Source organism: Aquila chrysaetos, chromosome 19 (assembly GCF_900496995.4).
Source record: "Aquila chrysaetos chrysaetos chromosome 19, bAquChr1.4, whole genome shotgun sequence".
Classification (NCBI taxonomy): Eukaryota; Metazoa; Chordata; class Aves; order Accipitriformes; family Accipitridae; genus Aquila; species Aquila chrysaetos.
Genome location: NC_044022.1, coordinates 25,321,865 through 25,334,927, shown reverse-complemented (window position 1 = coordinate 25,334,927; position 13,063 = coordinate 25,321,865). Strand labels below are relative to the sequence as shown.

Here is a 13,063-nt window from a genome sequence, read left to right as displayed (position 1 = left end):
AGTCACATCAGCCCCATAAACTGAGTATTCCTACTCACTGAAGGATGCCCTGGTCCTTACTTGGTCCCTCAGGGTCCAGAGGCCACCACGAGAAGAAGGACTGCAGGGATGAGGGGGGTGAAGCCCCTGTAGCGCTGCTTGGGCAGCACATGCTTTGTGGAGGGAAACTGAGGCACGAAGCACCTCGGTGCTGGAACCTGTGTCACAGCAGTGGCTGCCAGCACTTGGACCCCAGAAGAACAACAGCAATCAGGAGAACGATGCCTCGGAGCTGCACCCTGAGCCCAGCCCCAGCCCTGATGCGCTGTGTAGGGGCTCAGGTAGGTCACTCAGCACCCCTGCCTCAGTTTCCTCAGAGCCAAAGAGGAACAGTCACAGGGCACTAACTGGCAAGCAGATGCCATCGTGCACGGCTTGGTCACCTTCAAACCTACTTGCTACCGATGGCTTCAAACCAGATGGTTGCCCTGGGAGTCCCTTAACTTTTGGAGACCATTAGGAATGAGCATGTCCTCCCATTGCTTCCCTTGGTTTGCCAAGGGGATTTATTTGGGCATAAGTACATAAATAAATCCTATATATAAACAAGTATTTAATAAATGGATGTAAATAAAGATGAAGATGAATAATATAAAGACGAATAATATAAAGAAAAAGATGAATAATATAAAGACGAATAATATAAAGAAATCCTAGTTATTCTGTAGGATCTCTGGGCACAGGCAGTCTCTTGCAGACATGCACAGCCCTGCCATTGCTGCTCTGGCCTCGCTGAAGGCTTCTGGGCTCAAATGCTAATGCAAACAAATCATCCATCCCTCGGGCTGGGAGTAGCCTCCATCCTCCGTGGCCATCACCGCCAGGCATCATCTCTGCTCTGTAGGTCCGGGCAGACCTGGGAGGAGGTCACAGGCACATGGTCTCTGCAATATTAATTTGTCTTGGTATAAAGAGGTTAGAAAAGGGAATTCCTCCCTTTAACATGGACTTCCCGATGACCTTGGGCTAGTTGCTTACTCTATCCCATCTGCTGCCTCACCTGGAAATAATACTCAGGGGGACAGAGCGAGTTTAAAAACCATTACCAGTGTGCTCTTTGGTTTCATCAAGGAATTGTTTCCCAGCCTTGGAGCATCACATTACGCTGATTTGCAGCGGTGGCAGAGGACTGTAAGGAAATCTCCCCCTGCTGCTGGGGAGCCTTCATCCATGCACAAGCCCAGCAGAAGCCACGGAGGACAAGCCCCACGCGAGCCATCCTCACTCCTCTGTAGCAAAAGGTCACTAGGAGATAATTTTGGCTGCTGGGTGGCCCAAAAGGTTGCCCGCATAGGCTGCAGAGTCTCCATCCTTGTTCGAAACCCACTCAGTAGGGACTCCTGTGAGCAGCAAGGTTCTTGATAGTAATAAGGATTTGGAGAATGTGGCTTTTAAAATGAACCCAAACAATAAACAACACTTACGAGATGCCTAATTTGAACGGAAAATGAGAACAATTAGCCACAACATCACTTATGCATTAATGAAGAGGCGCTTATGTTCCAGGGCTGAGCGTCAGAGCAAACGCTTCTCTTGCAATACGCTGCAAGGAAGAAAAACATGGAAGAGCAGATAAGGACCCAAGGGCAAAGAGAGCCCCTAAGGCTGCCCTGAAAGTTGAGGAGCAACACACGGAGGGCTGGAGCCTTCAAATTCCTCTTGGGTTCGACATCTGAGCTGACCCAGCCCCTTTGCTCGGGGAGGAAACCCAGCCCAGCCCATCCTGCTGCAACAGCGGCCGTATGAATTTGCTGGAGCAGACAGGAGGGATGGTACGTGGAGGGACGGTAGGGTGAGCGATCTGCATTTAAATATGCAAGTAAATAAGTCTAATTATCCGTTGCGCCAGCGGAAGAGAGCAACACAACAGTTCTTCAGCTCTAGGACAGCTTTCTGCTTTAGTCCTGCGCTCACTGAGATAAGCCCAGACCTTGGAAGATGACCAGACAAAAAGCTGAGTCAAAAATCACGGCTGGCCAAAACAGATTAAAGGACTGTGTCACTTCTGGAAAACCCTTTCCCCACACCCTTCATCCACGCAAAACAGAGGCCCTGAAAATCCCTGGCCATTTTCTCACGTCTCAGCCGACCACCGCCGTCACACCTGGATGCACCTGAGCCCACAGCATCACTCCCATCCCCAGCAAGAGCCAAAGCTGCCGCCGAACTACAGCAAAAATCAAAATTTCACTGCTTGAACCGTTTCCCACCCGGGGACATGGGAAAGGGGATGACCGCCAGCTCTGCCGTGTCACACCGTCACCGGTGGGACAGAGGAGTCAAATCCCAGCTTCATTTTAAATCTGCATGAATTTACTACCTGTTTGACGGCAGGGTGTCACCTCTAAATCTCCCTGGGGAAGAAAATCAATCATTCAAAGGCATAAACACCTCGGCATTCACGTGGGTAAGGGGAGAAGAAAAAAAGGCTGCGTTTACACTTTTGCCACAACAAACCCCAGCTTTGCTCTCCGCCACCTCCACCCCGGCCTCGGCAGCGGTGGGCTCTGCCAAAGAAAGCTCTGGAAAACACAATCGCAGCAAATCCTCCTTGCAAATGTACGTGCAGGGCAGCCACCCCATCACTTTTGTTTTGCATTCCCGACGCATCCAACCCCTTCACCCGGAGGGAAATAACAACAGCAGCTCGCGGCAAGGAGTTTTCGCGCTCCGAATCCCCAAGGGGGTCTCTTTCTGGGGTGAAATAAGGGCACCCCTTTCTAGCCCGGGGTGGGGGGATGATGGGGGGGGGGACAGAGGGATGTGCCACCCCCACCCACGCTGCGTTAAACATGGCAGCATCCGAAGGCTGCCCCACCCAAGCGGCCTAGGACGTGTGTCACCCGCATCCCGCCACGTCCCCGGGATGCTTTGTCTCGGGGATGCTACCGGCCCGGGGTGCTGCGTGGGACTCTGTCACGCGTGGGGCACCCCACTCGCGGGTGGGGGCCCCCACCCGCGCCTGGGATCCTGGGGATGCAGCGATGCGGTCGGGATGCTGGTCCTTTGGGTTGGCCGCATCACGGCAACCAGGGATGCGCTCGGAAAGGACCGGCGTCGACTTGCACGTCCCGGGGAAGCGACCCAAACCCCTCTCCCTGCCGAAAACCAAGGTGGTGGGCGTCTCTGAATTTTGGGATGCGGGGCGGGGCGGGGTGGGCAACAGACTCGAACCTCCTGCAAACCCACCCCGATATAAAGGACCCCCGTACTCATTACCTGCACGGCACCCACTCACGCCCCATCAACGACACCCAGCGAGGTGGGGAATTTCAAGGACACCCCCCCCCCGAACTATTTCAAAGCCTCATTCACCCAACTCCCAGGGCGGGATGTCCCTCCCGGGGACGGGCAAGAGGGGACCGGAGAAGGGCTGGCGAGGAGCCGGCGGGTTGCGGGGGGGGGGTCGGGACGCCGGGGGGGGGTCTCTCACCTGTAGGACGAGCTGACCCCCGCCGCCACCTCCTCCTTGATCTGCCTGTTGAGAGCATCGGCGGCCGCCCTGCCTCCCCCCGGCTCCTCCGCCTTCTTGCGGCCCTTCTCTCTCCCCTCCCCGGCCCGCAGCGCTTTGGGCTGTTCATCCTCCCCGTCGGGGTCTTCCTCCTTCTTCTCGGACCCGAGGAGCACCTTCCGTCGCTTCTCTTGAGCCGGCTTCTCCGGGGAAGCGCGCTCCAAGGCGAGGACGGGGGAAGGTCCCGGTTTGGGGATCCAGGGATGGTCACCCCGCTTGGGGATGGGCCAGGCTCGGAAATCCTTCTGGTACTGGGTCTCCTTCTCGAAAGGTGTATCCGAGGGCTGGTACTCGCTCTTGGGTTTGCAGCTCGGCTCCGGGCGCTGGACCTTCCAGGGTTTGTAATCGTGGCGCATCACCGAATCGGCCGGCGGAGAGACGTGCGGGGCCGGGCCGGGCCGGGGGGGACCGGGAACCGCTTCCCCCGCCGCCTCCCCACCGGGCTGGGTATCGATGGGAGCGGCGGGGCGCGGGAGGGCAGCGGGGGCGGCGGGATGCTCGGTGGCCTCCGAGTATTTGGTGAAAACCAGCGGGACGGCGATGTCCGCTTTATCCAGCTGGTTCCAAAAGCGAGCGATGCAGCAAGCGCGGGTGATGCAGGGCCACGCCATGGCGGCCCCCAAACACACACACAGACACCCCCCCCCCCCCCACCGAGACCTCCGGAGCGAAGGAGCGCGCCCGCTCCGCGCCCGTTTCCCCACCCGCTCCCACGGACCCACGCAGGGACCCGCGCAGCGCAGCGCAGCGCAGCGCGCCCCTGCGGCGCCGGAGGGGGCGGAGCCTGGCGGGGGGGTGGGCGGGGCCGAGGGAGGGGCGTGGCACGGGGCGGGGAGGGGGGGGGGAGGCGGGTGAAGCGCGAGCGCGTGCCCGTGGAAGCGCGCGTGGAGGGACGCGGGAACGCGCGCGCGCAAACGCGAGCGCGCGCAGGCGCGTACACATCGGCGGGCGCGCGCTCGCGTGCAATCACGCGCGCACATGCGTGCTGCACACGCGTGGGAACGCAGGAACGCGTGCACGCACGCAGACGCGCCCGCACGTGTACGCTCCCACCTGCACGCACACGCGCACACGCGAGACGTGTGCGTGCACACACATGCACACACGTATGCACGAATGCGGGCACACTCGTGCGCGCAAATGTACGCACGCAAGTGCACGCGTGCGTGCACACAGAGCGGCACGCCTTCGCACGCGTGCGTGGACAATCACCTGCACACACAGATTCATGCACGCACTCGCGCGCTAATATGTTCACACATGCACGCACTCGCAGACGCACGTGCATACACATTTGCACACACGTGCACTCACGCGTGCAAACAGGAACGCAAGCAGGCACGCTGACACATGTTCGCGTGTACCCCAGCACACACACGTGAAACATATACAGAGACACTCGTGTGCGCACACACACGTACCTGCATACAGATGTGCCCTCAGGTACACGTACACACACAGACACATGCATACACATACGTGCACATTGATGGACACGCATGCACACACACATGCACAGACACTTACACATGTATATGTGTGCACACATACATGCTTGCGTGCACATTTATGCCTACCTACAGACAGACACGCATGCAGAGATTTGCACACACATTTATGTGCACGGACGCACTTGTGTGCCGATACACATATACACGCAGATGTACAGATGCGCAAGCACATATGTGCACGCAGACCCAGACCTCCCACCCATACACACGTGTGCGCACACGCGTGCACAGATCTGTACCGAGCTGTTGCATTGCCAGCCTGCTGAACCCATTTCCCCTCCCTGTGGGGTTTTTGTGGCTAAAGCCAAGCCCACACGCGCGTGCACAGCCGTGCACGTACACACACACACTTTATTCATTTATTTCAGCTGGGTTTTTTCATGTTTCATTGCAGGCTTGCAGCTGCAAAACCAACCCAAGCCCCCCAAGCCCCGTCTGCTGCAAGGCCGGCCGATGGCTGCCTCTTAATTCTTGTTCCCAGGGTGGATTCACAACCCCAAATCCCAGCCCGTACTCCACTCCCCACCCTCGCCTCCACCTTCTCCCCTCCAACTTTCTTCACTCCATCCTCCATCCCTCCAACCTCCATCCTCCATCCCTCCATCCTCCATCCTCCATCCCTCCATCCTCCATCCCTCCATCCCTCCATCCCTCCATCCTCCATCCCTCCATCCTCCATCCTCCATCCCTCCATCCTCCATCCCTCCATCCCTCCATCCCTCCATCCTCCATCCCTCCATCCTCCATCCCTCCATCCCTCCATCCTCCATCCCTCCATCCCTCCATCCCTCCATCCTCCATCCTCCATCCCTCCCTCTCCACCTGCATCTTTACCCTCCGAACCCAATAAAGTCCATTTTCAGCCCAACTACATCCACCTTCTGGTTCAGCCCCGTGAAGAAGACCCCAGATTCGAAGCTCGCGGGTCTTTATCGGCGTGGCTGCCCTGCCACCATTTCCACCAGGGAACATAACTCCAATAAAATCCGTGATCCCGGTGCCTCCAAAATCCGCGCACTCCAATACTGAATTACAACGAGAAAAACCACTTCCCACTGGGCAGCGACTGCAGCTGCTGGGAGCGCGGTGAAAAGCAGGATTACTCCTGCCGGGATTGTTTCTTTAATCTAATGTTTTGCATCCCCTTTATTGAGTCTTGGACCCTAAGGGCTTGGGTTTTCCTTTTTTTTTTTTTTGCTTGTCTTTGCCTCGATTTGCTTAATTTCATTCTTACCTGTAGGTAAATTGTGGAAACCCATTGTACGGATGGGATTGGAGCCCTCACTGATAGGGATGGCTGAATGAAAAAGCCGCCTTGGAGGAAAAAAAAAAAAAAAAGACACCTAGAGGTGTCTATACACAGGCATTGCTTTGTCCCCAAGGATTATATTGTCCCTGCTATTACATCCAGTGCAATTAAAAGGGGTGAATATAATTAAAGATTTAGGAAGCTCCCGAGCATCTCCTAGGTTGGGACAGAGCCACGATTTTCTGGGGCATCAATGCACTGTGTATTGCTTTTGTAAGCATGGTGGGTGCTCCTTAGCACCCATGATACACACGCTAATCACATTTTAGGCCGATTTTTACCTTTAGAACCAATATTATAAGGGCACGTGGCTCTTGCTGCACTGCACTTTCCCTTTGCAGAAGTTAAAACCATCGGCTCATCCAGGTCGTGCAGCAAAGGTGAGAGAGTCGTCCCGAAACCACTGGTGTCAGACCCCAGCCCTGCATTTCCACGCATGCTGCTTTCTGCACAGGACAACGATAAATACCTTTTTACGTCCGATGGACTGTGGTATTAAAAAAAAAAAAGAAATATATGGGAACAGCAACAAGGAAAACTGGAAAAGCATCACCCTACGATGGTGACCCAAGGTCTGCAAGGAAGACGTGCAATCAAAAGATTGCAGTGGGATCAAGCTTGTCGGCGGGTGGACCTCAAGGATGTGCTTATTTTTAAATACTCTCTGTAATTGCATTTATCTCAAAGCTGGCACGGTGATTTTTGAAGGCGTAAAACCCACCTTGGTCTGAGATCTGATGCCCACAGAGGCCCTGCACACGCTTGGGTGTTTCCTGCAGAAAACATTTTGAATTGCATCTGCGTCGCTGTTTTGGGGTTTGCTGCATTAAGACCTGTTAGTGTAATTAATTGCTCTTAATATAAGGGGGAGGTAATATATTAGTGTGCTCCTGGCGGGTGCAAGCCCATACGAACCCATTGCAACAGCTCCCATTTGGGAGCCAAGGGGTGTCCCCGCTCTGCACCCAGCAGTGCCTTCACGCTGGGGTTTGCACAGCACCTCGCACCCCTTTGGGGACTGGGGATTTCCACGTGCGCAAAGTGGTTTTGAACCTTTCTCTCAGCTTTCCCCATCTGCAAAGAGCCTGGGCTCATCTCGTACAAAAACGCTCGGTCATGCACTACCCAACTTTTTTTTTTTTTTTTTTTTTTTTTTTTGTAAGAAAAGACATGGGCAAAACCGCTCTGTGAGGTTTTGCAGTGTCAGGAGACTCTTCGCTGCTCTGCAGATATTAGGCAGACCTGGATGGAGTTAGAAGCTGCAGAATGGAAAAAATTGCTTAGCGTCTCCTGCAGTGAAACATATAGTTATATATAAATCTTGAAGCATGGCCGCTCATTCACTTTCAGGAATCAGCTATGGAAATAATTTAATAGCTTACGTCAAGTAAAATCCATTAGCTCTAATCAGCCAAATTGATTTGCTGGCTGCAAACCTCTCTCAGAGAGGAAGGGAGTTAAATAAATAAAAACGTCTCTGTGTTTAAATTACAGCCACCACAGCAGAAAGCAGGAATAGCTTTCTCCTTCTCCAGCCTCTTCTGGGAAAAGGCCACAGTCGGTGGGACGTTGGTCTTGGGGATGGCCAAGGACACGAGTGTCACTCAGCATCGGAGTGTACCAGTCTGGGGCACAATCCTGCCCGAAAGTTGGCATGATGCTAAGGGCACCGTGGTGGGGTGTGAAGCAGAGCGAGCCCGATATTTTGCAGCACCCGAAATCAGCATTGACTTTGGGTAGACGCCCCAGGCAGTGGTTCCCTGTCCCATCCATGCTGGGATCCGCTGGCATGGAGGCAGGGAATAGCTCCAAGCACCCCCTTTGCAATGATAACTGGGATGTTTTGGGAGCTGATTAATAGGGGACCTGGGGAATCCTCTTCTCCCAGCATCCTCAGATGAAGCCAGGATGCCTTTCAGTCAAACTTAAGATACTGGAGACCATCCTGGGGCAGGTTTGATAGTCTCTCCTGCGTTTCGTGATGGCGTGAAGAGCACGCTTACTGCCCAGAAGATGTGAGTGGATGCTGCCGCTGTAAGAGCTCGCCCAGATTTATGTTTTTCTCTGCTGGATCTGATGACGAAGAGGGATCGGCTTGTTTTCTCGGACCCCCAGCTGACATGTCATCATGTGCTGTCTGTACACGTTCTCCCCACCTCCCGTACACACAGATCCACCAATTATTGTAAGAAATAATGTTATGGCACTGTAGAATGGTGTGGCAAAGCTCAGTACAAGACCTTATAGGAGGAGGAGGTGGTTTTATTTAGAAAAAAAACCCCTATGCAGTGGTAGCCATCTCAAAGGGAGGCATCTGGCTCCTGGCTAATCACCGACCTCCCCGTGAGCGTCAGAGGAAAGGGATGGCAGCTCACCCCATTGCTCCCAGGAGATCACTGACAAGAGCTGTAATGAAGTGAAAATGAAGAAAAAAATCATAGCAAGGTGGGGCTGGTATAAGCCCCATAACTCCTTCGGAGCCTTTCTCCTCCGTTATAGAGGGACCCTGGACATCAGCTTCATGGGCTAATGGTAGATGAGACTCCAGCTGCAGAGCTGGACCTGGACCACACCTGGAGACCCCCGGTGAAGTGAGTTCAACTCCACACTACCGCAGTTAGATGTTGGAAAGCTCCATTTACCTAGACTTATCTTCAACGGCACTGCTGGCTCTGCGCCCCTGCCATGGCAGGGCTGTCCCAGGCACTCGCCCAGCTTTGCAGGCATTATCTCTGCACCAGTGACGCTTGTCTGAATTGCTCCTGTCCCCAGCACGTATCACCAGGGACGAGAGAACACGACAACACTGCGGGTGGCAACTTACAGGGGATTTTTTTTAGTGGCTTCTCACATCTTAAATCATTTTTATAATCACACACAAGTGTTGGGAACGAGGATTTGCCTGGGGTGTTCTTGTTTTCCTTGTCAACTTTGTTTATGATTCATATATGTTGGGAAGGTGCTTCAAGGCCAAATGGGACTGCAGCCAAAGAAAATCCATATCAGCGCTGCATAAAGAGAATAATTGAAGTGCATGAAAAGAAGAATTCAACTGATAATTTAAGTACTGTAAAAGACATGAAATTCTGTAACAAAAATCACTGGCGTAAACCAGCCAGATTTCAGAGGTGATTTTGCAACAGGTAGAAGGGGGAGTAAAATCTGAAAGACTGCATTTTGAAAGAATTTGCATTAAAAAAAATAGCAGCAGGCAAAAATGGGCTTCTTTCACACCAGTGCTCTTACCCAGAGCTGGGGGCAGACAAAGATCAAGCTTGGTACAATGCTATCACACAGGTTTGGTGTGGTGGGACAACCCCCAACAAGGAGGACGTTGCAGGGGAGATACACTTACTGCTGGTGGAGTGATGGGTCAGGAAGGAATGGGGCTCAGAGGAACCACTGAACGACTACTAAAAAGATACCTTCAGTTTCCTTCTGATAATTTTGCCCACTAGTGGGGAAATCAGTTTGGTGGGAAGCTCTAGGAGTACATATGAATGACTGAGAGGCTTTAGGGAAAAAAAGAGGGTTATTTATGATTAGAAGAGCAGTGATCTGGAGAAAGCTTCCAGCTCTTCTGCCGGGGCATGAAGTCCCATAGGGTCTACATATGGTGGGGCTTCAAGAAGGGACTCAACAAGGAGCCATGACAAATCTTCTCCTGGCAGGGCAAAGCAGGACAGCTATGCAGTGTCTTAGCTTCCCGTACATGCCACTGCATTGCCCCTTGCATACATCCCTTCAGGTCCCCCGTGTTAGGCTTTCTCAGCCCTGATCCTGGAGCGTGGCCAGGTCTCCATGTGCAACCTGCTCCACTCCTGAAGTCCCACGAGCACGCCCCACCGTGCTGACTTGCAAAGCTTGGCGATTTGCAGAGCCTACAGCTGGGTGACTCAGGGCTTTATGGGTTCCTCCTCCTACCTGGAGATGGACATTGATCAACGGAGTTGCATGGGCCTCTGATAAAGGGATTACAGAGGACAACCTATTAAGGGATTAAAGGAACTTAATGTTCCCAGGCTAAACGCAAGCCGTAGGAGATCGGATAAATGACTATAAATACCTGAGAAGGGAAAAGCCAAGGAGAATGTAGTTGGAGCTATATCATGGGCCACATGTGTGCAAGCCCCTGAGTATGTTAGGAAATAAGGAAATGGTGAGAATCTTACAAATAATGGAGAAAAAATGAGGTTTTAAAGCCATGGAGGTGAGAATTAAGCAATCAGGGTAAATTAAATAGCAGCAAAATTTCCCAGGAGATGCTAACATAGGACTTGTAGGGATTACTAGTGATCAGCGCTGGGCGGTCCCTGCCATCCCTGCAATCACAGCTCAGTGATGATCTCTCTCTGATGCTGCCAAGGAGAATGTCCACCCCAGCCTATCCACAACTGAAACCCAAGTCAGCAAAGAGAACACGAGAAGGAAAATGTAAAAGTCACCAGAGAAACATGAGGCTTCAGGAGAAATTAGATGAGCCTTTTGGTGGGTAGGTCCTGCCATGGAGAGGTTCATCTAAGGGCCCATGAAGTTTTCTCCACTGTTATCATTGCTCTCAAATAGCAAATCATCACCCAAGTCCAGACAGGGAGAGGTTGAATGACTTGCTGAAAGTTACACAGAAAGCCTGGGAATAAATCTGTACCTTCTCATTTCCCAGTAGAAATCCTTCCCATCCCATATAATCACTTCCCCCAGAGCAAGAAGAAGGGGATTGTGATACTACAAGGACAGACGCGATGTAAGGTAATACCCATTGCACAGTTCCTTTCTAGAAGAAGGACACTGCAGGGTGCGGTGGTCCCTCACAGATGCGGCAGGATGACTCTTCACCTCTCCGTTTCCAGCCCAGACCCATGTGAAGTCACTGTAAAGCTGAAGTCCTTCTTCCTATTTTGACCTAATGGGTTTTATACCAGCCTAGCTCCATCACGAGATTGTTTTTTGGGTTTGGTTCTACTTCCTTCCAGTCCTCGAAGATGATCCCATGACTGTTAAGAGTTGTGAAGGATGTTCCAACAGTAGCAAGACCCTTTAGTAAGGATGGGGTTGACCACAATGAGGCCAGGACCTATCTGCAATCAGGGCCAGAGCTGATGGATGCAACCTTTTTCGACTGTCACCCACATCTGCAGTTCCCCTGCCAGAATGTAGATAGTGACAGGAAGAGAGAGCAAGAAAAAAGGAGCAGAGCAGGACAATGTGAGTGGCAAAGAACAAGGTTAGACCTTCAGAGATGGCTTCCCGCAGAGAAATGAGTGTCTGTCTGAGGCTTGGGTGTAGTCTGAGGTGCTAAGCTGGGCCAAAATAGGCTTTTCAGGTTCCTGCCCTTCAACCCCATCTGCTAGATTAAAGTTGTCCTTGGAGAGATCCCAATACTTGCAGAGAGCAATTTGCCTCACTGCGGAGGTTTGCGTTCCCCGCTGTGACTCTGCAGGGATCCTGGGCTGCGTAGTTTGGACTTCGGCATCCAACATTAAGAAGCTGGAAGCCAGGTGAGATCATAGAGTGAGTTTGGATGGAAGGGGTCTCTGCTCCAACTCCCTGGTCAAGGCCAACCAGATCAGGTTGCTCATGGACACATCCAGGTGAGGTTTGACTGTCTCCAAGGATGGAGATTCCGCCCTGCCTGTTCCAGGGTTTGACCACCCTCATAGGGAAAAACATGCTTCCTTGCATATTATAGGAATTTCTTTTGTCCCAGCTTGGGCTGACATCTCTTGTCCTGTCGCTGGGCATCTCTGAGGAGAGCCCAGCTCTGTCTTCTCACCACCATCCCAGCAGGGAGCTGCAGAGAGCTGTATAAACCCTCTTTGCCATCACTCCCACTATGTACACCCAGCTCTCAGCCACAGCCCAAGCTCCAGCCCCGACCAGCTTGGTGGCCCCACGGGGCTCACTCCCATCTGTCATGTTCTGCCTGATACTGAGGAGCCCAAACTGGATCCAGTGCCAAGATGGGGTGAGGAATCATTGCCCTGGCCATATTGTGGGCACTAGTAAGGTGTGGGTGAAAACAAGCCCTGTCCCAAGCCTGGGAGACCAACAAAGTTCTCAAGAACAAGAAATATATTGACCATGGTTGCTTTCTTCTTCATTTCCAAAGCATCAGAGGAGGCTGAGCGGGATATAGGGGCCCTGAACACTTTCCGAGTAGGGAAGGATCAGCTGGGGGCTGGATGAGGTCTGTAGTAGCCTGAATGGCTTTAGGATATCTGGCAGCACTCAGTTTTACCTCTTGGTTCAACCATCTGTTGGTAACCAAGACCACCACGTGCATAAGGCTGACCTGGGTATCAGGACGTAGGCTGTAGAGATCAGGGCTCAGTATTTGGGCATGTCACCTACTGCTTAGCTAGTTTAGTACTTCAGAGACACGGCTGTGCTCTTCCCTAAAACAAGCCACAGGTTTTATTTTATCTACACACAGCAGGGAGATGCATCTCTCTCGGCTCCTCCTGACTGTCTGGAAATCTCTGATCCCTCTCTAATTTAAGCAGAAGATTTCAAAGCCCTCCATAAGTAGGTATTTTTCTCTCCTGATTTAAGGAAGTAGAAAGTCAAAAAGCAAATGACATTTCCACAGAAGAACAGGACATAAATATTTATTACCCAGCTGAGCCTTGCTTCACTCCTTGGTCAGCTCTTCCAAGGACCCAATTCGTTCATAATAAATCCAGAACACGGGGC

The 13,063-nt window shown here is 52.5% G+C and overlaps 1 protein-coding gene across 3 annotated transcripts in view; it reads right to left on the bottom strand.

Moving 5' to 3' along the window:
* MAP6 (microtubule associated protein 6) overlaps nucleotides 1–4,241 on the bottom strand; it is a 43,402-nt gene extending 39,161 nt beyond the window's left edge. For all 3 annotated transcript variants that reach the window (XR_003927581.2, XM_030042839.2, XM_030042840.1), the window contains exon 1: nucleotides 3,473–4,241. Coding sequence is in view for 2 of the 3 variants with exons in the window: in XM_030042839.2 (XP_029898699.1) it covers nucleotides 3,473–4,161 (689 nt within the window). In the remaining variant the exon portion in view is untranslated. The remainder of the gene's footprint in view (nucleotides 1–3,472) is intronic.
* Between the last annotated feature and the right edge of the window lie 8,822 nt (nucleotides 4,242–13,063).